Source organism: Chiloscyllium plagiosum, chromosome 12 (assembly GCF_004010195.1).
Source record: "Chiloscyllium plagiosum isolate BGI_BamShark_2017 chromosome 12, ASM401019v2, whole genome shotgun sequence".
Lineage (NCBI taxonomy): Eukaryota > Metazoa > Chordata > Chondrichthyes > Orectolobiformes > Hemiscylliidae > Chiloscyllium > Chiloscyllium plagiosum.
This window is the reverse complement of record NC_057721.1, coordinates 22,349,841-22,377,254: the sequence shown is the minus strand read 5'-3', so window position 1 is coordinate 22,377,254 and position 27,414 is coordinate 22,349,841. Positions and strand designations below refer to the sequence as shown.

Genomic DNA, 27,414 nt, shown 5'->3' with positions numbered 1-27,414 from the left:
ACACTTTCCTCATTCCTGAAGAAGGGCTTATGCCCGAAACGTTGATTCTCCTGTTCCTTGGATGCTGCCTGACCTGCTGCGCTTTTCCAGCAACACATTTTCAGTTCTGATCTCCAGCATCTGCAGCCCTCACTTTCTCTCCTGACTAACAGAGTCTTGTTTGAGACTGAACAGTGAAGTTTATCCTAATATCAAATCTTTACGCCTAATACCTGAACACTTAGCATGGTTGTAGGTTCTCTTGTCTTCTACCATAAAACCTAATGTTAGCACTAAAACATTTCAAACATTCCCTTCCTATCATATTCCACCAAGTCCCCAAGAAACCAAATTTTGAAAAAGCACTGTTGCTTCAGATTCTTGATTGTGGATTTAACTGTGACTATTTATAAAACTTATTAGTTATCAATACAATTGATAATTTTATTTCCTAATGGATATTTGACATTCTGGCTGTGTAATGTCTCTGAAAGACATGTCAAGCACATTTGTTTTAATTATATGGATAGATGACTCTTTTTGATCTGCTGTTTGATAAAAGTGGTTTGTGTTTCAGCAAGAATGAAAATTTCACACAATTCCGAAGATGGTTTACTTGTCAGAATAAACCAAAATATAAATCAACTTATCAAAAGGGAAACTGAAGTTTTCTTTGCCCCTGAACATATTGTATTGAAATTCGTAGAAATTATTTGATGCAAAAAGTTAAATACAGCATTAATTAATATTTTATAGGCTGTAATATCTGTGGTAAAATGCAGGCTATTAGGTTACTGAAATATTGAAACCTTATTACCTTGTGGAGTTTGCACGTTCCCCCAGTGTTTGCGTGTGTTTCCATCAGGTGCTCTGTTTTCTTCCACAGTCAAAAGATGTGCAGGTTTAGTGGATTGGTCATGCTGAATTGCCCCATAGTGTCCAGGGATATGCAGACTAGGTGCATTAGCCATGATAAATGTTGAGTTATAGTGACAGGGGCCTTGGTGCTGTGTCTGGGCGGGATGCTGCTTGTAGGCTCAGTACAGACTTGTTGGGCTGAATGGCCTCTTTCTATACTGTAGGCAATCTATGATTGACAGATCTTGTGATGTATAACAAATGTATAGCAGGCCAACCTGTTCAAGTTGCATCTCCAATATTGCTGTCAGTTTCTCTTTAATCTGGTAACTACACACTTGTTATTGTAACTGGCTGTTATTAATATTATTTTCACGATTAATGAAGCACAGACAGAAAAAAAATTAACTTTAATTTCCATCGAAGGAAATACCACAACATCATAACATTGGACAGTTGTACTAACCAGCCTGTTCCTATTCTGATACAACCCTCTGTCACCTTGCTAAGTCTTTGTAAGAGCTCACCTGAATCAAATTAGAGTCTCTTTAAGTTATGCAAATTGTGGTCCTAACACAAACATAGGCCCCAATTCTGATGGCCAGGTACAAATAAGCAAAGTACCCCACATGCACATTACCAGTTTCCAACAGTCTTTATGTCTGCTGGAGCAGTCCAAACAATAGGTGCACTTATCATCTGGGTAAAAACAATGACTGCAGATGCTGGAAACCAGATTCTGGATTACTGGTGCTGGGAGAGCACAGCAGTTCAGGCAGCATCCAAGGAGCTTCGAAATCGACGTTTCGGGCAAAAGCCCTTCATCAGGACTTAGCATCTGTTAGAACCTATGAAATCTGATAGTGTCCTCAGAAGAAAGCAGAGGTACAGTGGGGAACCATTTGTACCTATAGTTCATTTGCAGAATTAAAATGAGGTATAGGACTCTAATGATGCAGCAGGCAGGGGCAGCTGGTGGGTGCATTATGCCCACTGATCCTCTGATGGACATAGCATGGTTTGATGATCAAACAATAGAGATATGGTAGAAGGAACATAGAAGAAATGCATTATTTCTGTATTTCATTCTTTCTACTGAACCACTTACAATTTTCACTTGACACAGGAGGAAAGCTCTCTGAGCAGGTATCTATGAGAACTGAGGTGAAGTCAACAAGAGGCATGACCTAATAGCAGCTGAAGATACAAGAAAGATGTCATTATTGGAGATGAAAGAAATTTTCAAAGAGAAGGAAAGCAGAATATTCAAAATGATAATAACCCTGACAAGTTTATCACATAAAAGTCAAGGAGAACTGTTAATGAGATGCTGACATCAGATCAATGGAATATAGATCTAATATAAGTAATTTTCTGTACAAGATAATAACATCAGGGGAAGTGCAGAAACAGACTCTTATCCACACCTTTATCACTTTGATTTGGTAAGTATAACATATTCCTAAGTGGCTTCCCACATTCTATCATCCAAAAGTTTGAGGCAATCCAAAACACAGTAGCCTATGTTCTAAAATACACGACATTCAATAATCTATCATCCCTGTTCTCACATAAACTGCTGGTTAACCAAAATCTCAATTTTAAAATTCTCATCGTTGTTTTCAAATCCTTCTATGGCCTCTCCCTTCCCTACCTTTGTAAGCTCCTCGAGCGCCCACAGCTCTCCAACATATCTACACTTATTAGTCTCTTGAGCATCCTATCATTAAGCACTACACCATTAATGGTCACAAAGGCCCAAGATCTACAAAGCGCTCCCTCCCAGATTCTTGTTACCTCTGTGATCAAGCTGATGATAATTTGTTCTAATACTGTATCTCCTTACAGGGTTAGTTGTCAAACTGTGCTTCGTAACAATCCTGCAAAATGCCTTGGAGTATTTTATCACATTAAAAACATGATATAAATGCAAGTTGTTTTTATTAGAAATCAGTCTTCAAGTTCAGGATAAACCCAGACAATCACATGGTTCTGCACAACAATAATTACATTAACAGAAAACAAACAGGAATCAGCCTAAGCACCAGAAACAACAAAGATACACTCAGCCCTACTGACTCTACAAAAGGTCCTGCTTAATAACATCTGAGAGCTTCTGCTAAGATTGGGATAGCTGCCCCACAGACTATCAAGCAACAGCCTGATATAATTATTCTGACCAAACAATACACAAGACACAGCATCATTATCCCTGTGTATGTCTTGCCCCACCAACAGGACAATCCCACTAGTTGTGGTAGACAGTGACATCCCGTTGGGAGAGTGATTTCCTGGGAATCTTGACCACCGACCGCATGAAATTTCATAAGTTTAGGTCAAACAGGGATAAAGGAAACCTCCTGCTGATTACCATCAAACCCCCAAATGCAACCTGGTTGAGGACATTCAGCTGACAAATGACGACTGCTCTATTTTGAACAAAAATTAGAAAAAACACCGAGTGTGGCAATGGCTCAGAATATACACTGGGTGATGGACTGAAATATCCAACATCAATAGTGGCTGAGTAACACCACTACTGACTGAAGTGGTCAAGTCTTAAAGCTGCTAGGCTGCATCTGGAACAGAGGGTGAGACAATCACCAAAACAGAAAAAAATCTACTGGCCTTGTCCTTACTGATTACCCGTCAGACATGTATATGTCCATTACAGTATTGGCAGAAGAGACCACTACACAGACTTGTCTTCACATTAAGGATAACATCCATTGTCTTCTTTGAGACTACCATTGTGCTAAATGGCAACCTGGTATTCTCAATGATTAGATTAGATTCCCTTGAGTGTGGAAACAGGCCCTTCGGCTCAACCAGTCCACACCAACCCTCCGAAGAGTAACCCACCCAGACCCACTACCCTCCAACTAATGCACCTATCGCTACAGGCAATTTAGCATGGCCAATTCACCTGACCTGCACATCTTTGGACTGTGGGAGGAAACTGGAGCACCCGGAGGAAACTCATGCAGACACGGGGAAAATGTGCAAACTCCACACAGACAGTCGCCCGAGGCTGGAATCGAATCTGGAGAAGCTCAGGACATCAGTTAAAGTGACAAAGCTGAAGCATTTGCAATTAACTTCAGACTAATATGTTTTTGCATCATGTTTCTCATTAATTTACTCTGAGGTCATGTGTCCTTTTCTTGTATCTCCTTATGTACTTCGTGCCAAAGTTTGTCTAATAATTCTCCTTGTGAAGGGCCTTGAGAAGGTTTATTACATTAAAAGATACTCTAAGATTCACGATCTTCAAACACATTAATAATGCTGTTCTACTGGCTCAGTCAGCTGGTCACCTTACATTAAGGATCATAGCTTCCTGGCATGTTGCTCTATGGTGCCCAGGCAACACTTAGGATTTGCCTATATTTTATAAAATGGGAAAATTGCAAGACCGGTGAATGCATCTTCCTGGCTTAACTCAATGGCCAGCTCATATTCCATCTTTCCATTTCTTCATACATTAAGACCCCTGTTCACTTGTCAAGTAAAATGTACTCTGCTTCAGTCGTTGCTATGCATTGAAAATGAAGAAACTTCCTGCAATAGCATAATATCTATTTGAAAAATAACACATAGGAAGCATCTGCAAATTAGTGTATTTAGAGATAGAATATCCTTAAATGGCAATTATCAGTCTTTTAACAAGGTGAAACACCATTGCATACATCCAGAATCATTATTGGGCTCAGCAAAATCATGCTGAGAAGAATTTTGAGTGCAGCATTAAATGAGGAAAAAAAAATCAGCATAAACATTATAATGTCTTCAAAAATTAGTTAAATCCAGCTGAGTATCTGACGTGATATATAGTCTAACAGAGAGAAATTATCAGTTGTCAGCCTTCCTGAATTATGAAATGAAACATGAAATGACTTATGCATTTCCGAATCAATCCAAGTCAATCAGGGCATATGTGGACAATACCCAACCATTCTGATTAGATCAAATGTCTCCTATCAATCTGTCTTATATAATACAGGTATAAAATGGTTTCATATCTGCTCGTGGAAAGGTTTTTTTTAAATGAACCATAGCAGACACATGGCTATAGTTCCTGATCTCAAGAAAAAAAGTCATTATTTAGAGGTTGGGTGCTTTTTGTACAGGGAGAGAAATTCAATAACATTTCCCGAGACTTGTAGCTCCATTAAAAACATATAAAGCTGGTTATTTGGGGGTATCTCTTCCATTAAATGTTAGAATAAAATGAGTGATATTGATTCAAGGATATACATGATATATTTAATTGCTATCGAAGTCAGTCAAAATTGTCCACTATGTTAGAGTTCTCAGTGGAAAGTGTAAGAGAAGACAAATTGTTTAAATTGGTTTGTCCACATTACCTCTGCACATTTTGGAGTGAGTCATTACGTTTTAAATATTAGCACAGGGAGATTCTTGATTCCTCATTACACAAGCACAATGAATGGGATTTATTCTAGATCAGGGATCTAGTCTGTTTCTTTCTTGTTCTGTTTCTTAACTCAGAACAACAAAAAAATTATTAGTAAGTTCTGCTAATAGTAAGTTTTAATGGTCACTTTTATAAATTACTCATTTATTTCAATTCAAGGCAATGGTTTTTTTAGATTAATGTTTATCAATGTGCCAAGCCTTACATTGCTAATATGTGCAAGTACAATGTGTCCCCCGCACCATGTCAAAAGATTGGATGGCCTGTACCATTAATCTTCTAATCAACTTATTTTTGATTAAATATAGGCTTCCCGACTCAGAGGTAGGGACATTACAGGATAAATGGGGAAATGAGTTGGAAGGTGGTTGCCCCCAATGGGAAGAGGAAACACCAGAAAGGTATCCATCTGCTTGCCCAGCAGCAATCCTTACAGCAAGAGGTGCTGACCTAATGCTTTGGCATGGGCCTGTCCATGCTGAGGGTGAAAAGGTAGCAACAGTAGGCCTTTTCATGGCTAGTAATTGGCAAGGGCCTTAACCCTTGTGATTCATGAATTTTTGGAGAAGTTGTAAAAGCTTGTCGTGTGCATAACAACTGTAGAACTGTCAAACTGTGCAATTATTTAAATCTCCAACTCTTCAAAGTTTTTAAAAAATCTTCTCTGGAGGGGAAAAACATAAGTCAATCTGTGCAGTTACTTAAACTGCCAGCTCTTGAATAGTTTTTTTTTCTAAACAAGGCTGCCTGTATCAATAAGAAAAACATACTGTAGAAATGACAATAGCTGTTTTGACATTACTCTAAGGCCTATCATTATGTCATTATTCATACTTGGTTACTTTCCACAAATAACAATTATTTTGGTAAGTGATTGCAAATTTACAGTTTAATTGACATCTCAAAAAGATTATTTAAGAATTAGTTCTCTTATTGATGTGTGGTTCTGAATGTGTCTGTTTTACATGGGAGTTAATATTTGTAGGTATTTAAAATTACTTGATTGCACTTTCGTTAATGGGAGGATTTTTATTGGCAATAGCAAAGGCCATTATAGATGTTTTGACCATTATTATATATCATCTCAACAAGGCTCCTGAGGTCCACCAATTGTGGATGCTCATATATCGATATGGAGGGTGTGAGGGCAAACATTTGTAAACATGTTGGCATGAGTTGGTATTAATATGGCATAGGCCAAAAAGGAGTTATGGAGGTTGGCATGAGTTGACCATAAGTTGACACATGGATACAAGAAGCCACGGAGTTGGTGAGAAACATACGTTGACATGAAGGGCATGAGGGGTCATTGGGGTTACAATCTGATTTAGTATGAGTCGGCATGGATTGAGCCAAGGAGTGTCTAGAAGGGTTAAAGATGTGTCAGGCACAAAAGATAGAGAGCTTAGCATTTCAAAATGATGGGATGAAGGCACAACTGAAACGGGCCTTTTAAAACAGCCCACCTTAATACTCAGCCACTTCCAACCTGACAGTGGGCTTGATTGCAACCTCTACCAGTTAACAGTTCTTACAGTAGTATTTGTATAGTACTAGACACTCCTGGCTAATCACTTCTGTTTGTTTTATTTTCCTATTTCATAGAAGTCGTGAAGACAAACAGATTAACAGATCTAAATCAGACCAACTTTAATATATTAACTATTTTCTATTCTCTCTTTCCCTCCCATCCTAATCCCAAAATGATTGACTTAGATATGGTGAGGCATTTAAATCTTTCTTTTTCAACAAGTTAACTTTACAACATATATCACAAAAAAATGCCCTGTTAGAGGCTTGCTTTATTTTTTGTGCATTAGTTAGACACTAATAAACACCAAAAATCTTAATTAGTTCTTTAGCAGTAACCTTTTCTGCTCATAAAATGCACTGCCCACATCGAATAGAATGGTAATTTCCAAGTAAGCAATTGCATATTGTAATCAGGCATTGCCAAAGGAAATGGAAAAATTAGATGTGACTCTCTAGACAATTTCCTTGCATAGACTTTCTGACTTCCTTCCCCACAGCTAAAACCAGAGCCACAGACAAGCAGACAAACATTCAGCCTCTCTTTGCTAAAGGATGAAATGAAAAGAAATATTTAAGTGAATGAATTACATGCCTATTGTTATTCCTGGTAGCTATCCTGGGTTCCTGCCAATGTTAGTTAAACATTTATGCCTGTAACTTAAAACAAATTAGATCCTCAGCACTGCTGTAGTTGCATTTCAATTAGTTACAGATACAAGGAGTGGCCTCCTGTCACTTGTTCAACTGTGGAACATAGGGCATACCTAACGTGGCATTCATGTACATGCAATTTGTTTTAGTTAGAAAATGAAGAATTGTCGAGGTCCAGTACCAGCTCAATTTCCAAAATAGTTTGTCAGCTTCAATGGTAGCCTTCAAAAGGAAATTGAATAAATATTTTGAGGAAAAACATATTGCAGGAATATGGGGAAGGAGCAGCGAGTGTGGCTAATTGGTTTGCTGTTCAAAACATCCAATGCAGAATTAATGGACTGAATAGCCTTCACTCTGCTGTACTTTAATTACCCTACATCTATCTGTCATATTTTACGATGTGTTAAATCTTAAGATACTGTCGAACTTGATGCAGTGTGGTCGGAGGGTCCCAAGGTGAAAGAGGAGACATCCTTCCTCCAGTTGGTAGGTGGCTTGGATTTGGCAGTGGAGGAGGTCCAAGACTTGCATATCCTTGGGGCAGTTCAAGTGGTTGACCATAGGGCAGTGGGTGCGTGTGTCCCAGAGATATTCCCTGATACGCTCCGCGAGTTGGTATCCTGTCTCCCCGATGTAGAGGAGACCATGTCGAGAGCTATGGACACAGTAGGTGAGGTGGGTGAATGTGCAGGGAAATCTCTGCCGATGTGGAAGAATGCTTTGTGGCCTTGGATGGAGGTGAGGGGTATAGATTTTACAAGGGAAAGTGCTGGGTGGAGAGGTTGGGTTGCTGCTGAAGCTGACGAGGGAACCAAGGAAGGTGCCATACTTGACCTTTCATTGCAGAATTAGCCTGGTCATGTGATTTGAAGTTTCAGCAGGGGAACATTTTGGGAACAGTGATCATTCTTCCATAAATTTTATGATAGTTACAGATAAAGTTAAGACTGGTGCTAGGACTGAACTGGGTGCCGGCTTATTACAACAGAATTAGGCAGGAACTGGAGAAGAAACAACAGTATAGCACAGGGACAGGCTCTTCAGCGCACTAAAAGGGCAGCATGGTGGCTCAGTGGTTAGCATTGCTGCCTCATAGTGCCAGGGACCTGGGTTCAATTTCAACCTCGAGTGACTACCTGTATAGAGTTTGCATATTCTCCCCATGTCTGTGTGGGTTTCCTCTGGGTGCTCCGGTTTCCTTCCACAGTCCAAAGATGTGCTGGTTGGGTGAATTGGCCGCGCTAAATTGCCTCGTAGTGTTCAGGGATGTGCAGGTTTTGTGCATTAGTCAGGGATAAATGTAGAGTAATAGGGTAGGGGAATGGGTCTGGATAGGTTCCTCTTCAGAGGGCCAGTGTGGACTTGTTGGGCCGAAGGACCTGTTCCAACATTGTAGAGATTCTATTATTCTATGACTGTGCCGATACTTATGGCCTTTCTAAACTATTAGAAACCTTTTGCCCCCTGTGCTGACTGTATCGCACTACTCCCTGTCTGTTCATACATCTGTCAAGAGGCTCTTAACTGTTGCTAATGTATCAACCTTCACCACCTCCTCTTGCAGCACATTTCTGGCACATACCACCCTCCATGTTAAAAAAAAGTCCCACCTCTTACATCTCCTCTAAATTACCTTTATACCTGAAACCTATGTTCTCTGGTAATTGACATTTCTATCCTAGGAAAAAGATTCAGACTATCCATTCTATCCATTCTATCCACACCTCCCCTTATTTTGTAAACTTCTATCAGGTTGTTCCTTATCTTTCTACATTCAAAGTGTTGGCAAATGAGACTAGATTGGGGTTAGGATATCTGGTCAGCATGGATGAGTTGGACCAAAGGTGCGGTACATCTCTATGACAATGACTCTATATTAAAAAAAAGAGTTGATCACGCCAATTCAATAGCATATGGTTAATCTGATTGGGGTCTCAATCTCACTTTCCAATCCGACTCCCATAATTCCTGGCTTGTTTGTCACATATCTAACTCATCCTTGAATAAATTCAAAAACCCATCTTCTATGGCTTTCTGGGGAAGACAATTTCATAGACTCGCAAACCTCAGAGGAAAGCTACAGCTGGAAAGGGAAACTGCTTATTCTTCAACTGTGTCCCTGAGTTTTAGTTTCCCCACAAGAGGAATTTTCTTCCTGGGATATATTCTATCTAGATCCACAAGGAACTTAGATTACAGTAAGATCATCTCTCATTCTTCTAAACTGCAACTGGTGAAGGCTTAACCAGTTCAACATTTTTCATGAGGGAAGTTTATCATTTCAATTCAGTGAAAGCAACCAGCATTGAGCTGTTTTTAATGTAATTGTATCTCTTCAGCATGAGGAAACCAAAACTATACCTAGTAGCTCAGACATAGCTTTATTAAAAGGTGCTATACAGTGACAATAACATTTTCTGACTTCTATATTCAATGTCCCTTGCAACAAATATTTAAGATACCATTTATTACCAAATCACTTGCTGCATTTATGTACTAATATTTTATAATTCACATGTAAGAATTTGCAGCTCTTTCCATATGACTGACTTTTGCAACCAGTATCCATCTTAAAAAAATTGCTTCTCTATTTTACCTGAGAAAATAGACAAGTTCACATTCACATCCATATGCCAATCTTCTTCCTGCCACTTATTTTTACTCTGCTGTCAATGTCTTTTGACAACTTAATTTCCTAACTATTTGGTGTCATTGGGAAATATCACTAACATATATTTAATTGCTTCATTCAAATTACTAATATCAATAATGAATAGTTCAGAGCCAGCGCTGATCACTGTGAAGCTCCACTAGTTACAACCCGACAATCTAAAAAACTGGCCCAGTTCACTTCCTCTCAGCTAATATGTTAACATGTTGAAAGATTATTAGATTCCCTACAGTGTGGAAACAGGTCCTTTGGCCCAACAAGTCCACACAGACCCTCTGAAGAGTAACCCACCAGGCCCATTACCCCACTCATGCACCTCTCACTATAAGCAATTTAGCATGGCCAATTCACCTGAATTGCACATCTTTGGACTGTGGGGAGGAAACCAGAGTGCCTGGAGGAAACCCACGCAGACACAGGGAGAATGTGCAAACTCCACACAGACGGTGCCCGAAGCTGATACTGAACCCAGGTCCCTGGCGCTGCAAGGCAGCAGTGCTAACCAATGAGCCACTGTGCCGCCCACTATGCCCTCGTACAAAAAATTTTGATGGTGTATCTACAGGTTCCCCTTCATCCAAGTTATGCTTTACTTACTCAAATAACTAATTAATTAAACATAATTTTATTTATACAAAATTATGCTGACACTGCCTGATCATATGATTTTCTGTGTCCTCCTATAACCGCTTTAATAATGAAATTTAATAGTTTTCTTACGCCTGATATTACATTAGCTGGCTTGAAGTTTCTTGTTTTCTGTCTCTCTCCTCTCTCGAATAAAGGTGGAACATATATTGTTTCCAAATCTGCTGGAACACTTCCCAAATCTAAGGAATTTTAGAAGATCATGATCAAAATCTCTATCTCAAGTGTTATTTCTTTGAAGACTCTACAATGCAGGTCATCAGGTTCTAAGAACATATCATCTTTCAGGTCAAATAGTTTTCTGTGTACTTTTCTCATGATGATTATTTTAAGTTCCTCCCTCTGACACCTTAATTTTCAAATATCTAAGTCTTCTACAGCAAAGACAGACATAAAACATCCATTCAACATTCAGAGCCAGAAGATGTACGGTATGGAAACAGATCCTTCAGTCCAATTCGTCCATGCCAACCAGATATCCAAAATTAATCTTGTCTCATTCGCCAGCTTTTGGCCCATATTCCTCAAACCTCTTCCTATTCATCTACACATCCAGATGCCTTTTAAATATTGTAATTATTCCAGCCTCTACCACTTCCTCTGGCAGTTTATTCCATACACCCATCACACTTTGTGGGAAAAAGTTGTCATTTAGGTTCCTTTTAAATCTGTCCCCTCTCACATTAAATCTGTGTCTTCTACTTTAGGACTCCCTCAACCTGGGGAAAATACCTTGTCTCTTTACTTTATCCATGCACCTCATGATTTTATAAACTTCTATAAGGTCAAGCCTCAGTTTCTGACATTCCAAGGAAAATAGCCCCAACTTATTTAGCCTCTCCATGTAGTTCAAATCCTCCAACTCTGGCAACATCCTTGTAAATCTTTCTGAACTCTCATGTTTTACAATAGGATTCCTATAGCATGGAGACTAGAATTGAATGCTGTATTCTAAAAGTGGCCTAACCAATGTACTGAACAGCAGCAACATGACCTCCCAACTCCTGTACTCAATGCACTGACAAATAGTGACAAGCATACCAAGCGCCTTCTTCACTATCCTGTCTACGCGAGATTCCACTTTCAAGGAACTATGAACCTGCGCTCAAAGTTCCTTTGTTTAGCAACACTCCACAGGACCTTATACACCTAATGGTAAGTCCTGCCCTGATGTGCCTTTCCAAAATGCAACACCTCACATTTACCTAAATTAAACTCTATCTGCCACCTCTCGGCCCATTGGCCCATCTGATCATGTTCCCGTTGTACTCTGAGATAGCCTTCTTCACTGTCCAATACCCCTCCAATTTTGGTGTCATCTGCAAAATTACTAACCGTACCTCCTATGTTCAAATCCAAAACATTCATATAAATGACGAAAAGCAGTGGTCCCAGCACCGATCCTTGTGGCATACCACTAGTTACAGGCTTCCAGTCAGATAAGCAACCCTCCATCACCAGCATTCCAGCCAGTTCTGTATCCAAATGGCTACTTTCCACTGTATTCCATGTGATCTAACCTTGCTAACCAGTCTACCACGAGGAACCTTTTCAAACGCCTTACTGAAGTCCACGTAGATCACACTCACTGCTCTGCCTTCATCAATCTTCTTTGTTATCTCTGAAAAGACCTCAACCAAGTTCATTAGACATAATTTCCCATGCACAAAGCCATGCTAACTATCCCTAGTCAGTCGTTGTCTCTCCATATACATGCAAATCCTGTCCCTTAGGATTCCCTCCAACAACTTGCTCATCACCGATATCAGGCTCACCAGTCTTTGGTTCCCTGGCTTGTCCTTACCACTTTTCTTAAATAGTGGCACCACATTAACCAACTTCCAGTCTTGCAGCACCTCACCTATGCCTATCGATGATACTGTCTCTCCATATACATGCAAATCCTGTCCCTCAGGATTCCCTCCAACAACTTGTGGATTTGAACTTCGTGGGCGGCACGGTGGCACAGTGGTAAGCACTGCTGCCTCACAGCGCCTGAGACCCGGGTTCAATTCCCGCCTCAGGCGACTGACTGTGTGGAGTTTGCACATTCTCCCCGTGTCTGCGTGGGTTTCCTCCGGGTGCTCCGGTTTCCTCCCACAGTCCAAAAGATGTGCAGGGTCAGGTGAATTGGCCATGCTAAATTGCCAGTAGTGTTAGGTAAGGGGTAAATGTAGGGGTATGGGTGGGTTTCGCTTCGGCGGGTCGGTGTGGACTTATTGGGCCGAAGGGCCTGTTTCCACACTGTAATGTAATCTAATCTAATCTAATCTAAAAAAATCTAATCTAAACTTGCTCATCACCGATATCAGGCTCACCAGTCTATAGTTCCCTGGCTTGTCCTTACCACTTTTCTTAAATAGTGGCACCACATTAACCAACTTCCAGTCTTGCAGCACCTCACCTATGCCTATCGATGATACAAGTAGCTCAGGAAAGGACCCAGCAATCACTTCCCTAGCTTTCCACAGAGCTCTAGGGTACACCTGATCTTTATGCCTTTTAAGACATCTACCACTTCCTCCTCTGTAATATGGACATTTTTCAATATGTCGCTGTTTATTTCCCATGTTCTCTATCTCTCAGATCCTTCTCCACAGTTATCACTTAACAAAAAACAAAGAAGGACAAAGAAAATTTATAGCCCAGGAACAGGCCCTTTGGCCCTCCAAGCCTGAGCCGATCCAAATGTACTGTCTAAACCTGTCTGTCAATTCCTAAGCATTTGTATCTCTCTGCTCCCCATCTACTCATGCATCTGTCCAGACGCATCTTAAATGAATCTACCATGCCTGCCTCTACCACCTCTGCTGGTAATGCCTTCCAAATGCCCACCACCCTCTGTGTGAAGTACTTGCCGCGTGTATCCCCCTTAAACTTTCCACCTCTCACCTTGAAAGCATGACCTCTTGTTATGGAATCCTTCACCCTGGGAAAAAGCTTATCTCTATCCACTCTGTCTATATCCTTCATGATTTTGTAAACCTCAATCAGGTCCCTCCTCAATCTCCATTTTTCTAATGAAAATAAACCTAACCTACTCAACCTGTCTTGATAGCTAGCACATTCCATACCAGGCAACATCCTTGTAAACCTTCTCTGCACCCTCTCCAAAGCGTCCACATCCTTTTGGTAATGTGGCACCCAGAACTGTACACAGTATTCTAAATGCAGCCGAACCAACGTCCTGTACAATTTTAACATGACTTGCCAGCTCTTATACTCAAAACCCCATCCAATGAAGGCAAGCATACTGTACGCCTTCTTGACCACTCTATCAACCTGCGCAGCAACCTTTAGGGTACAATGGACCTGCACTCCCAGATCTCTCTGCTCATCAACTTTTCCCAAGGCTCTTCCATTTACTGTATAATTCGCTCTAGAATTAGACTTGCCTAAATGCATCATCTCACATTTGTCTGGATTGAAAACCATCTGCCACTTTTCCGCCCAACTCTATGTATATCCTCCTGACAGTCCCTTATGCTTTCTGCCAGTCCACCAATCTTTGTGTCATCTGCAAACTTGCTGATCATACCAACAGTGCCCTCTTCTAGATCATTTATGGTATATTACAAACAACAGTGGACCCAATACTGACCCCTGTGAAAAACCACTGGTCACCTTTCTCCATTTCAAGAAACTCCCTTCAACTACTATTCTCTGTCTCCTGTTGCTCAACCTGTTCTTTATCCACCTAGCTAGAACACTCTGCACACCATGTGACTTCACTTTCTCCATTAGTCTACAATGGGGAACCTTATCAAACGCCTTACTAAAGTCCATGTATATGACATCAACAGCCCTTCCTTCATCTAACAACTTGGTCACTTCCTCGAAGAATTCTATCAAGCTGGTAAGGCATGATCTCCCCCGCACAAAACCATGTTGCCCATCACCGATACGCTCATTCTTTTCTAAATATAAATAGATCCTAACTCTCAGTACCCTCTCCAGAAACTTCCCATCACCGATGTCAGGCTGACTGGTCTATAGTTACTGATGCAAAGTTCTCATTTAGTATCTTCCCTAACTCTTGTAGTTTCAAATATATGTAGCCTTGCTGATCTTTAAGAGACCCTATTCTCTCCCTAGTATTTGTAGAAACCTTTGAATTCTCCTTAACTCTATTTGCCAAAGCTATCTCATGTTCCCTTTTTGCCCTCCTGATTTCCCTCTCAAGTATACGGGCGGCACGGTGGGCGGCACGGTGGCACAGTGGTTAGCACTGCTGCCTCACAGCGCCAGAGACCCGGGTTCAATTCCCGCCTCAGGCGACTGACTGTGTGGAGTTTGCACGTTCTCCCCGTGTCTGCGTGGGTTTCCTCCGGGTGCTCCGGTTTCCTCCCACAGTCCAAAAGATGTGCAGGGTCAGGTGAATTGGCCATACTAAATTGCCCGTAGTGTTAGGTAAGGGGTAAATGTAGGGGTATGGGTGGGTTTCGCTTCGGCGGATCGGTGTGGACTTGTTGGGCCGAAGGGCCTGTTTCCACACTGTAATCTAATCTAATCTAATCTAATCTAATCTAATCTAATCTAATCTATACTCCTACTGCCTTTATGGTCTAATGATTCACTCAATACCTGCTCTCTATACCTGACATATGCTTCCTTCTTTTTCTTAACTAAAACCTAATTTCTTGAGTCATCCAGCATTCCCTACACCTCCCATCCTTGTCCTTCACCCTAATAGGAATATACTGTCTTTGGACTCTTGTTAACTCATTTTTAAATGTTTCCCATTTTCCAGCCATCCCTTTACCAGTGAATATCTGCCCCTAGTCAATTTTTGAAAGTACTTCCCTAATACCATCAAAATTGGTCTTCCTCTAATATGGAACTTCAACTTTTAGATCCGATCTATCCTTTTCCATCATTATTTCAAAATTAATAGACTTATGGTCACTGGCCCCAAAGCAGTCCCTCGCTGATCTCAGTCACCTGCCCTGTCTTCTTTCCCAAGAGTAGATCAAGTTTTCTAGTAGTTTTCGTCGGTACATCCATCGACTGAATCAGAAAATGTTCATGTACACACTTAAATTCCTCTCCATCCAATTCCATAATGCTATGGCAATCCCAGTCTACGTTTGGAAAGTTAAAATCCCCTACCATAACCACCCTATTATTCTTACAGATAACAGAGACCTCCTTACAAGTTTGATTCTCTATTTCCTTCTGAATACTAGGGGGGGGTCGCTATAGTACAATTCCAATAAGGTGATCACCCCTTTTTTATTTCTCAAGTTCCACCCAAATAATTTCAGTGGATGTACTCCCAGGAATCCTGCCTAAGTGCAGCCATAATGTTATCCCTCACTAAAAATGCCATTCTCCCTCCTCTCTTGCCCCCCTTTCTATCCTTCCTATAACATCTACACCCTGGAACATTAAGCTGCCAGTCCTGTCCATCTCTGAGCCACATCTCTGTAATCGCTATGATATCCTAGTCCCATGTTCCCAAGCATGCCCTGAGTTCATCTGCCTTACCTGTTAAACCTCTTGCATTGAAATAAATGCAATTTAGTTTATTAATCCCACCTCATTCTCTGCTTTGTTCCTGCCTGCCTTGACTGTTTGACTTGCTTGTTTTCCCAACTATACCAGTCTCAGACTGATCTCTTTTCTCACTGTCTCCCCATATCCCAACACCTACACCCCAAGTGCATTATTAGTTTAAATCCTCCTGAGCAGCTCTAGCAAATCCCCCCATGAGTGCCCTTCCAATTCAGGTACGATCTTTCCTCCTTATATAGGTCACTTATACTCCAGAAGAGATTCCAATGATCCAGAAATGTGAATCCTTCGCCCCTGCACCAGCTCCTCAGCCTCACATTCATTTGCTTTATCCTCCTATTCCTACTCTCACAAGCTCATGGCACTGGAAGTAATCCAAATATTGCCACCACTGAGTACCTACTTTTTAAATTCCTGCCTAACTTCCTATTTTCTCTCCTCAGAATCTCATCCAATTCTCTTCCTACTCCTTCCTTTCATGCTTTCAGTTATTAATTCAACACATTCACTCTCCAGAGATCTTACACTTGCTTTAGTTACTATTTTCGTATTAATATATTTGGGGAAATTCTTACTATCTGTTTGTACTTTTCAAGTTAACTTTCCCATATCGTACATTACTATTTCATTCTGTCGGTTCTTAAATCTGCAAATCTTACAACATGCAAACTTTGCAGAATTGTACATCATTTCTTTCCATTTGATACTATTGTTGACATTCTATTTAGGCATGGATGATGCATTCTTCTCAAAGAGACAGTCTTTCTCACTGGGTTAAATCTTTGCTGAGAGTTGTGAAATACCTCCTTAAAGACTTGATACTGCATCTCAAGTATCTGAACTGTTAATCTAGTTTACCAGTTCACTTTAGCTAATGACATCTTCAAATCTTTATAAGTACCTTTATTTAGGTTTGAAAACCCAGTGTAAGGCTCACATTTCTCACCAACAAACTAAGTGGGAGTTTCTACTATTTTATGATCACTAGTACCTAGAGGTACTTCTATTGTGAAATCATTGATTCATCCTCTATCTTTGCAAATTACCAGGTCTACCACTACTTGCTCACTGCTCGGTAGAAGTTGTCCCAATTCACATCTGTCATCAATTGTCCCTATTAGAGCCCCATAGCCCTACCAGACAAAAGAATAATCATTTCTCAAAGTTTCCTGGTTTGTTTATGGCAATGTCCTTACGTAAGTTTCAGGATTTTAAGTCTTGTTTAACAGTGGAAATGCATCCAAAATATACAATTCCCCTTAATTCATATTGACCTGACAATCTCACTCAGAGTATGTGAGATATCCAGTGTGAGAAATTGATAAATATGATGCTGAGTTCAGGCTGGAATTCACTTTCTGCTTTTGAAAGTAAATTTTTTTCATTTTCTATTTATTTTAAAGACATTCCAAAAAGCAATTTGTTTTTTTAACATGAGTTTTTGAGCACAAATTGATCTTAAACAGGTTAATCTGGGCCTGCTTCTAACCATGCTCCTTTTGCAGCTCTCAAGTTGTTCATAACCAAGGACAGCAATTCAGTTCCAAAAGTGGAAAAGAAGAGAAATTGAGAGAAGTGAATTTTACATCTGATTTCACAAAATGCTCATTGCTGGATTTTCAAAGCCCCATTCACAGAAATAGTTTTGTTTTCTAAATAGTAAAATCATGCATTTGAAAAAAAGATAAGTTAGCAATCATTAACCCTGTATGGGAAGGTCATGCAGAAGTTCCTCAGTTTGGCTTCTTTGCACTTTCACTGTATTTTTGCCAGCAAGAGGTTTCTATGTCATGGGAAAAAAATAAATAAAGCAGAATTGCACCTAGTAACTTAATGGACTATTTGACTATTAATGTGTACCAGTGAAAATGGCTGCCCAACACCACAAAGGGCCTCAATTTTCAGATGTTTGGACTTATTCTGCAAGAAGTCCTAAACATTGAACTGTATGGGTTTTCAAACAATGCACTCTCATTGCAGAACTTTCTATAGGACAGGATAAAAGTTGTGCCAAACAGTCAAAAGAAGTGGCCTACATCCAGCTAAGCAAGTCACAAAGGACTCCTCTCAATCTGTCACATCAGAATTGCAGCTAACTTCTCAGTTAACAGCTTTTTTCAAGTTTTATATTTATATCCATGCTACATTCCACTATTACTGTTACATCAAATGGAACAATGGCTGCATCTGTATTTGGAAAGATTAGCCCTTGCAAAAATAGTTGTAATGCAAACATCTGGGTTGGGAAACAAATGGCACACACTTGAACCTTGTTGCCTGATCCCAATTCAGCACTTCCTTTGGGTTAAAATTCAGCCCTCAGGGTTGCCAATGTCAATGCTGTAACCACTATACAATGGTATCTAATCATCAGAAATTGGCAATCTTTGGGAAGCACAATAATATACCACTGACTGTACACACTTATGTTAATTAAGCAATTACAATATATTTGAAACAATTACAAAACATCTCTAATGCCATGTCTAGGAGTCCAGCTATCTGTGTTCACCATAATACAGATCAAAATACAACGTGGAAGAATTTTAAAATCTGTCTTGACAATATTGCAATATACAGTGTGAAAAATACATCTAGAAATAACTTCAAAGTTATAATCTCAGTTTAGTACTCTAATGAAAATAATAAATGCTTGAACATGGTCAGCTAACTTGATTACCAAACCTCCTGACCAGTGCGCACATAGTGAGATCACTACTCTGATAACTTCAGCGTATTAATTATTTTTATTATAACATTACAGATTTTGATTTTAAATTAATACTATCATAGTTAAATTCTAAAAATATTCATATTACTCAGATCACATTTACTATCTTTTCAAATATAATAACACTGGATTTTCTTATATTTCCCTTACCAGCACAGCACAGGTTACACAGAGACACTGCTCAGGTGGAGCTGGGGTTGCATTAATCTCCAAATAAAACCAAACTCTGTACAATATGTTCTTCTCTGCAGTGGTTAGAAAAGTAAAAAGTTAGAATTTCACAATTACTGTGTTGGTTGCATAACAGTATTCCTTCTTAGAAATTTTGAAGCAATTGCTATACTATAACAGGCAATGGTGGATTATAGTTCACTCAGGAAATCCAAGCTGCTGCAATAACATGCAATTTTACATGTACCTTGTTGGTCTGGGTTATGGATAATGTTGATAGACATTTCAACATTCCTTTCATTACAAAGCTGGCCAGGAATCTCACCAATTTTACCTCAAATTGTCATGTTGTCAGAAGGATTTGCAGTTTCTTACAAAACCTATTGTTTGGACATCAAATCCTGGGATAGGACTCAAACTCAGAGCTTCAGGCTCCAACATTATTCCCTAATAATATTACACATAGAATACTACAATTCTGAATATGTAAAAGTAAAACGTTATTGCCATAACACAGTTTCTGTCCATGCATATTTATGTATGGCACAAATTTTAATTGTAACTGATAATAACAGAGATGCAGTTCCAGTCCACACCTGCAGTGATTGCAATAAGCTGAATGATTGAAACAGGAAGGAGTGCAAAGTAAGATGTGATTTAACCTGGTAAAAGGCAATAATGTCGTAAATTCTGTACACGCTCTTTGAAATTTAATATCAAGGAATGTTATGGGCCCTTTTTCAAGATCTTTTCCAAAGTATCACTCCAGGAACATTAAAAGTGATAGAACATTGCTGATCAGTGTATTTGTCCTTGCACTCAGTAGCAACAGTGCGCACTGTTTACAAAATTTACTGCAGAAATTCACCAAGCTCCTTAGACAGCACCTGTCAAACCCACAATCACCACCATCTGGAAGGACAAGGGCAGCAGATGCAAGTTCCCTCTGAGTCTTTCACCACATCCCATGGATACAGATCACCGTTCCTTCAGCATCACTGGGTCAGAATCCTGGAATTCCCTCCTTAACACCACTGTGGGTCTATCTGCAGCACAAGGACTGCAGTGGTCCAAGATGGCAGCTCACCACCAATTTATTAAGGGCAACTAGGAATGGGCTATAAATGCTGACCAGCCAGTGATACATATATACCATGAATGAAAATAATTGCTTTACACTGTTATAAGAGCATATAAGCTGCTAATGTTCAAGCCATTTATTATAACTATTTATATTTAGAGTATAATGAAAAAATACAAGGTTTTATTTAGTCAGATGTGTTTTAATTTAGTTTTGGGATGTAAATATCACTGGTAAAGTAAGCATTTTAATGGTCTTCCCTAATTGCCTTTAAGATGATGTAATGGATCACCCTGCTTAATTATTGCAATACATATGAGGAGGGCTGCTTTTTTTGTGGACAGGATATATGTGGACAAGGAGGATGCCAGAGTCAGAGATAAGGGTTTGGCTAGATCTCAAGCACAATTCTACGTCTGCAGCATTCGTTACATCAGTGCTTTTAGCCATTTACTGATAATACAAGGAATAAAGAAAAAGGGTCAAAATCGGGCATCAGTGGTTGTGGATGAGGTTGAGAAGATGAGCAATTCTGGTTGAACATGACTGTGAATACATCCATGTGCATGCTAAAAGTCCATAATTTGGATTATTTACTGGTTCCTTCTTCCTGTGAGTTGGTTAACCAATCATCAATATTCAGTACAAGAACTGGGAAAATATTGATGTGTTAATTGTTGGTTCCATCTGACGAATGAGGAGGGATACATTCAGTAATGGTGGTGGAACAATCTGGGGCATTGGCTGTCAGATTTCATTCTCTAAAAAGTGAGAACATCACGAGGTTGTTTTAATGTTCTGCGAAAAATCTCACCCAGCCTTCCCGGAGTACTCTCTTGTTGTTTTGGTTTGATTTGAGGCCGAGATCATAGCCATGTTTATAATGGTTTGATATAATTAAGTGGCTTGCTTGGCTACTTCAGGGGGCAGTTAATTATGTCATTATGGGATCTGAGCCAAGATTGCTGGTTTTCTTCCCTAAAGAACACTACTGAAACAGTTGGGTTTATTCAAGAATTCAACAATTTCAGTCATTTTTTACAAATTTCCACATTTTATTTCCAGATTTTTTTAAAGTAGGAATTAAATTCTCAAGCTGTCATTGTGCCACACACCCAAGTGGAAAATCTGTGCAAGATAGTCAGCCTGGGTCCCTGATTTCCATTCCTGTGTCCAGCACACAGAGTCAGGAGGATTTTCAATTCTGAGGACCCAGCTTTTAGGAATGAATACTCATTTTTGTTTGGGGTGGGTGAGAGTGGAATGGAGGCTGCAGGCTGGATTGGGACCTGGGAAGAGGTGTGAAGAACACCAGTTGCCAAAGTGAGTAGGCTGGGATGGGTAGTTATAAAACAGTCCTGTAGTCCTCATCCCATGTTCATGCAATCCAGACCACTTAATATTCTCGACCCATTCCCTCAACCCCTCGTGTCACCTCAACAACTCTCTGCCGAAATGCATTCCCCTTGACTCCTCATGCAACTTTGACCATGTTATGCCTCTATTCCCAATCCCTTGGCCTCTTATAGCCCTTATGCCAGCCTATTGTCTACTTTAAAATATTACCCTTTACCATTTGTTGAAGATGCCCATGGCTGAAGGTAACATTAAATGGCTGCCTGTGGCTTTTGTGGATATAAAATGGCTGAAGAGAATTGTTAGTTGAACATAGCAGTTTCCACAGTCAGAATTGTGTCCCTCAAACAAATAGTAACCAGATAAGATAGCAAAATGTCTTGGGAATCACAATAGGATCTTAGTGAGAAGAAAGAAAGGAATGCTGACATTGAGATGTTTCTAATAAGGGAAGCCCAGATGGAAGTTCTTTAGCAAGCTAATTTAAAACTTTTTATTTAATAAAGGATATCTTGACTCACATTAGCTAAGACCCTTGAGGTAATTTTAAGTACATATGCATGTATGCACATGCACATATTCATACAATTACAGTCGCAGCTTTAGCGTATTAGATATCAGGGAACTTAATTAGATTCCTGTGCACAGTCAACTTGAGGCACAGGCAATTTTGATAAGGAATACTCTTGAAAAACCTAGATAAGCACCTGGTACCAACAAGTCCAAAGTTTGTTATTTAGTGATATGTAGAAGGAAATATCTGATCCCATCATAATCAAAAGCCTTTTAGGTAATTGCCATTACATATTAAACATGGAGATATACTGAAAATAGAAATGCGACTAAAAAACTAACAAAGTAATTTCACTGAATTCCTTTAAACAAATGGCTGTAGATAGTAAGGGGAGAAGCCCCCATTCTGCCAGCAGAGAGGATTGAATGCCACATGGTGTAAACACCAAGGACTGGAGGACATGCACCAAATGGTGTAAACACTAGGGACAGGGTGAATATATAAAACATGGTATAAACAGATAACTTTGTAAAAGCGCAATGAGAAACAGATAGCATTGTAAGGGGGCAAAAGCAACTGCAAACATCAAAGTCATCCTGACCTCCAGAAAATAAGCAACCACAGGCTTCACATGGTAACAAACAGAATCTACTTAGTATGATGCAGCTGGCAAATGTCTGGGGAGGAGCATAATGGTCAGAGAGAATGTGGCAAGTACTGACATTTATGCTGCACGTAATCATTATTATGTAAAATATATAAATATTCTGTACTTGACTGGGAGAGTTAAAGAGTGTTTTGGAGTCTGTGTCCAAAGAACTCTCCCATGTTTCATTGCTGAGGAACTCCGAACATAGATCAACTTGTGCTGCTGAACACAGGACTGAAGACACATCTTTAAAATCTCCCTCCAACATCCTTTATCCACCATGTCAATCCATCTAACATTCACAAGATACCCATGCACACAAAAAAGAAAAAAAAACAACACTCTGAAGACTACACTCTATTGAGAAAATACATCTATAAAAACCTATATTGACAGTTCAAAACTACTGGACAAGTCTTAATGTTTTGACAGTACTTGACAGTTCTTGATAGGTTTTGACAAATCAAAATTTGTAAAGGTTTATTCAACAATTATGCACATTTTTTCCACAGTTGACAATCTCAAAAGGGCACCTGAGCCCACCAAATGAACCCTGATATCTACCTCTAAAGGAACCCTGATCCTCCATCAAACCTCCCTCTCTCCCACTCCAAGGTGTCTTGAGGCCGGGCATACTTCAGCAATGAGGATAGATTGAAAAGATGGGACTGTTTTATGGGAACTCGACTGGAATTAGAGAAATCTAAGAGGAGATCCAAGAGAAGTTTTCAAAATCTTGAGCGCTCTCAATAGAGTAGATGAGGAGAGGTGTCTGCTTGTAAAACAATCATGAGGCAGAGTGTGAAAGGTGAAGGAAATGCAAGGTGAAGAGAAAAGAAACAAATTCACTGGTGAGTGGTTCGGGTCTAGAATGCACTGTCTTGAAGTGTGATGGAGAAAGGGTCAATTGAGGCATTCAAGAAAGTATTGGAATATTATTTAATTAGAGTTTAAATAATGCTCAGAGACCTAGTTCAATGTGATGGGATGTGCAAAATGGCCACTTTCTGCACCATGACAATTCTGTGATTCTGTGATGGTACCTTACTGTCCAAAGGAATACCTTAACTATTCAAAATAATTGCACTGAGAACAGGTCTGATTTTGGTTGGTCTGTTCTCCACACCCTGGGGTTCCATGCACGGGGTTATCAAAATTGGATTGAAATGGAGACAGCTGACCATTTCAATAATTAGCCGGCTACATGTACTCCACATGCATAAATGTAGGAGTGTGGGTGGGTTGCGCTTCGGCGGGTCGGTGTGGACTTGTTGGGCTGAAGGGCCTGTTTCCACTCTGTAATTAATCTAATCTAAGACCTGAACTGATTCCATTCCTGCCCCTGTAGAAATGGGAAGTGCTACATCCAGAGATGGGACTTGCAATTTTGGGCCATTTTACCGCATCAGGGAGGATTTCCACATGACACAAATCTCTATCTGGATTTAACAGGGAATACTGGAAGAAGTGTGATGGCAAATTAGTAATCTGCCTATTTTTGTCATTGGAAGACCATTTATATCAATATGTAGATGGATTATGGAAAAGGTTGGTGAATGCTGCGGAGAATGAATCACAGGATATTTTCAAAAAATGAGTCATGCATGTGAATGAACAGCAAATGCTTGTAACTGAAAAATTTGATGTTGTGTAAAAGAAGGAACATAATGACAAAATTGTCTTGTGGTGTCCTGAGATTAGATTTCCTGTTCACATAGGACTAAATTGATTATGCTTTGGGAAATGCACTGCATATACACTATCAATCATTCCTTACTAACACGGGGCTGAATTTTGATTGTATTTGGAAACTTGACTGACATAACTTTGAGCAACAAAACAAAAAGCTTAGATGGCTATAGTAACATGTCCTTTCTTCAGTATAACAGCCTGAGTCAAAACTACTCAAAGATAACTCCATGTAAGTGTATTTTTAAAATCCAATATGTGCAAAATGTCTGCAGGAAGGATTTTTTTTGCTGCCTTTCTCAAGTTTGCCACATTCCACACAATGTTTAAACATTCCAAAGCTAAGTAATAAATGATGAACCGGATCTTTTGTAGTTGCAGTAGTAGTGTCCCTATCTGTGAGTCAGGAGATCCAGATTCGTATCACATGCTCCAGAGGCTGATTTCAAAAGATTGGCAAATGAATAAATGCAGCTTTTGACAGTAAAGAAACAAATGCACAGCTGCAGCTAAAATTTACAGTTATTAAAAGAGAACGTACCAGAATTTACATCTCCACTTGCTTCACATGCCACTGATGTCTCATTTGTTGCTGGCTGTTCATTATCCAACTTTTCCACAGAGCTACTGCACTGGGGGATCTGCTGCTGCTGAGTTTCGTCTTCAACCACAAATGAGATGACACCTGAAACAAATAGGTCACAAATGTGCTGTTAAAATAGACATTACTTTTAATTGGGTGAAAGACTTGCATTCAAAACTGTTCCTCCCAATTTCAATTTAAGACAAACCTCAAATTCTAGGAATGTTGATCTAGTCAAATTGATCTTAGTGCTGACATTTGTTTAAAAGAGTTCATTCCTTCAAGGGAAGATTACCAGACCTAGTACTGAAGCTTTGAAGTGCTTTTCACTCATTGATGAAATCAATATCAAGCAGCAAGAATGATGCCAAATTGCTTCTCAGCAACAAGAATAGCGTCAATTCAAATTCATGCAGCACATTTCATGCAATGTAACATTCTAAGGTGCTTCAGACTGCTCGCTATAAAACAAAGTGTTATACTGAGCTTCATGCATAGATACTACATCAGGTGACCAAAAGCAGGAGAGCTTCCATATATTTTAAAGGAGGAACATAAGGTGGAGAAATGGGGAGGTGCAGAAAGGGGTACTCCAAGGCTTGGAACCAAGGCAACTAAAGACACAGGTATCAGAGGTGGAATAATTGGAATGAGGTATGCATAAGGGGTTAAAATTTGAGGTGCACAGATGTAGAATTACAAAAGACACCAGAGTTGGGAAGGGGAAAGGCTGTGGAGGCCTTTCAAAACAAGGATGAGATTTTTAAAGTTAAGATGCTGTCATTGTAAGGGGGTGATACAGGAGCAGACTCACTGAAAGTTAAGGCAGGGGTGATATAGTTTTATATGGACTGAGGTTTAGCAAGGGGCAGAAATTGGAGGCTGACGAGGAGTACATTGAAATAGTTGAGTGTAGCAGCAGTTGAGTTGAAATAATTGCAAAGTTATGTGATATTATGGGATGAAAATAGGTGATCTTAGTGATGACACAAATATAAGGTCAGAAAATCACCTTGATACAATAAGTTTGTGAACAGTTTTGCTTAACCTCAAACTATGATCAGGGCAAGGGATAGAATCAGTATCTTGGGAATAAGGTTTTGGGTGGGGGCAAAAACAGTAACTTTGGTCTTCCCAATATTCAAATGGAGGAAACTTCTGTCATGCAGAGTGGGAAATCACATAAGCAGTCTGATAATTTAGCAACAGCAGAGTAGTAGAGTGGTGGTGAAGAAAAGCCAGATGTTGCCATGTAGGTTACAAATGAAAACTAATGTTGTGCTTTCACAGGTGTCACAGAAGGGTACACAGAAATCAGAAATAAGCAGAGCCAAGAAAAGATCTTTGGTGCAAGGCAAAGATAACAATGTGGGAGCAGAAAAAGAAAGCATTGCAATTGATTGGTTACAGTTTGATTGAGAATAAATATGTGAGAGCAGACCCACCCAGCTGAATTGCACTGTAGAGGATGGTGTGTTCAGTGATGTCAGAATGACAAGGGGGAAAGTTTACCCTTGCAACAGTCACATACAATGTCACTCATGACTTTGGTAAGGGATGGTGTGGCACTGTGGCAGGGGCAACAACCAGGTTAGAACAATGCAAACAAGGGTACCAGGGAAGATTGGAAAGGACTTGAAAGGTAGCAACACATTCAAGGATTTTGGAGAGAAAAGGGAGGTTGGGGATGAGGCAGTAGTTTATAAGGGTGATGGGATCAAAGTTCTTTTTTGAAGAGAGGTGATAATGCCTCAGTTAAAACAGGAAGGAACAACATCTGAGGAGACAGAACAACTTACATCGCTCAACTTTCACAAGTCAGGAGGATTGTCAGCAATTTGGTGGGAAGAGGATCAAAGGAACAGGAGGTTCATTTCAAGGAAAAGTGAATATGAGGTGAATTAGGAGAGAAACTGGATAAAGATGTGAATCAGGGTGAGGGCAGAGGAGAGCAGGAAAGGAAATCTGGTGAGTTTAAGAATTGACTGGAATCAGTTCATTAATAGGTTAAGTAAGTGTATCTCCTTCATTGAAGAACAAAACATGTTGGTGACTAATGATTCCAGCAAAATGACAATACTCAAACAGTCTTTTAAAAAGGTTGTGTGGGGATAATCTTGACACTGCAAGGACTTACCCTCCCCAAAATGGCATATCCTTTTACCAAGTATTTATAGAGTCATAGAGATGTACAGCATGGAAATAAATCCTGCGGTCCAACCCGTCCATGCTGACCAGATATCCCAACCCAATCTAGTCCCACTTGCCAGCACCCGGCCCATATCCCTCCAAACCCTTTCTATTCATATACCCATCCAAATGCCTCTTAAATGTTGCAATTGTAC

The 27,414-nt window shown here is 39.8% G+C and overlaps 1 protein-coding gene across 1 annotated transcript in view; it reads right to left on the bottom strand.

Moving 5' to 3' along the window:
* LOC122555067 (cilia- and flagella-associated protein 47-like) overlaps nt 1-27,414 on the bottom strand; it is a 451,312-nt gene that overhangs the window by 116,469 nt on the left and 307,429 nt on the right. Inside the window, exons 51-52 of the mRNA XM_043700727.1 lie at nt 25,028-25,171; nt 19,177-19,271 (exon numbers count right to left, since the gene is read on the bottom strand). Of these exons, the coding sequence (XP_043556662.1) occupies nt 19,177-19,271; nt 25,028-25,171 (239 nt within the window). The remainder of the gene's footprint in view (nt 1-19,176; nt 19,272-25,027; nt 25,172-27,414) is intronic.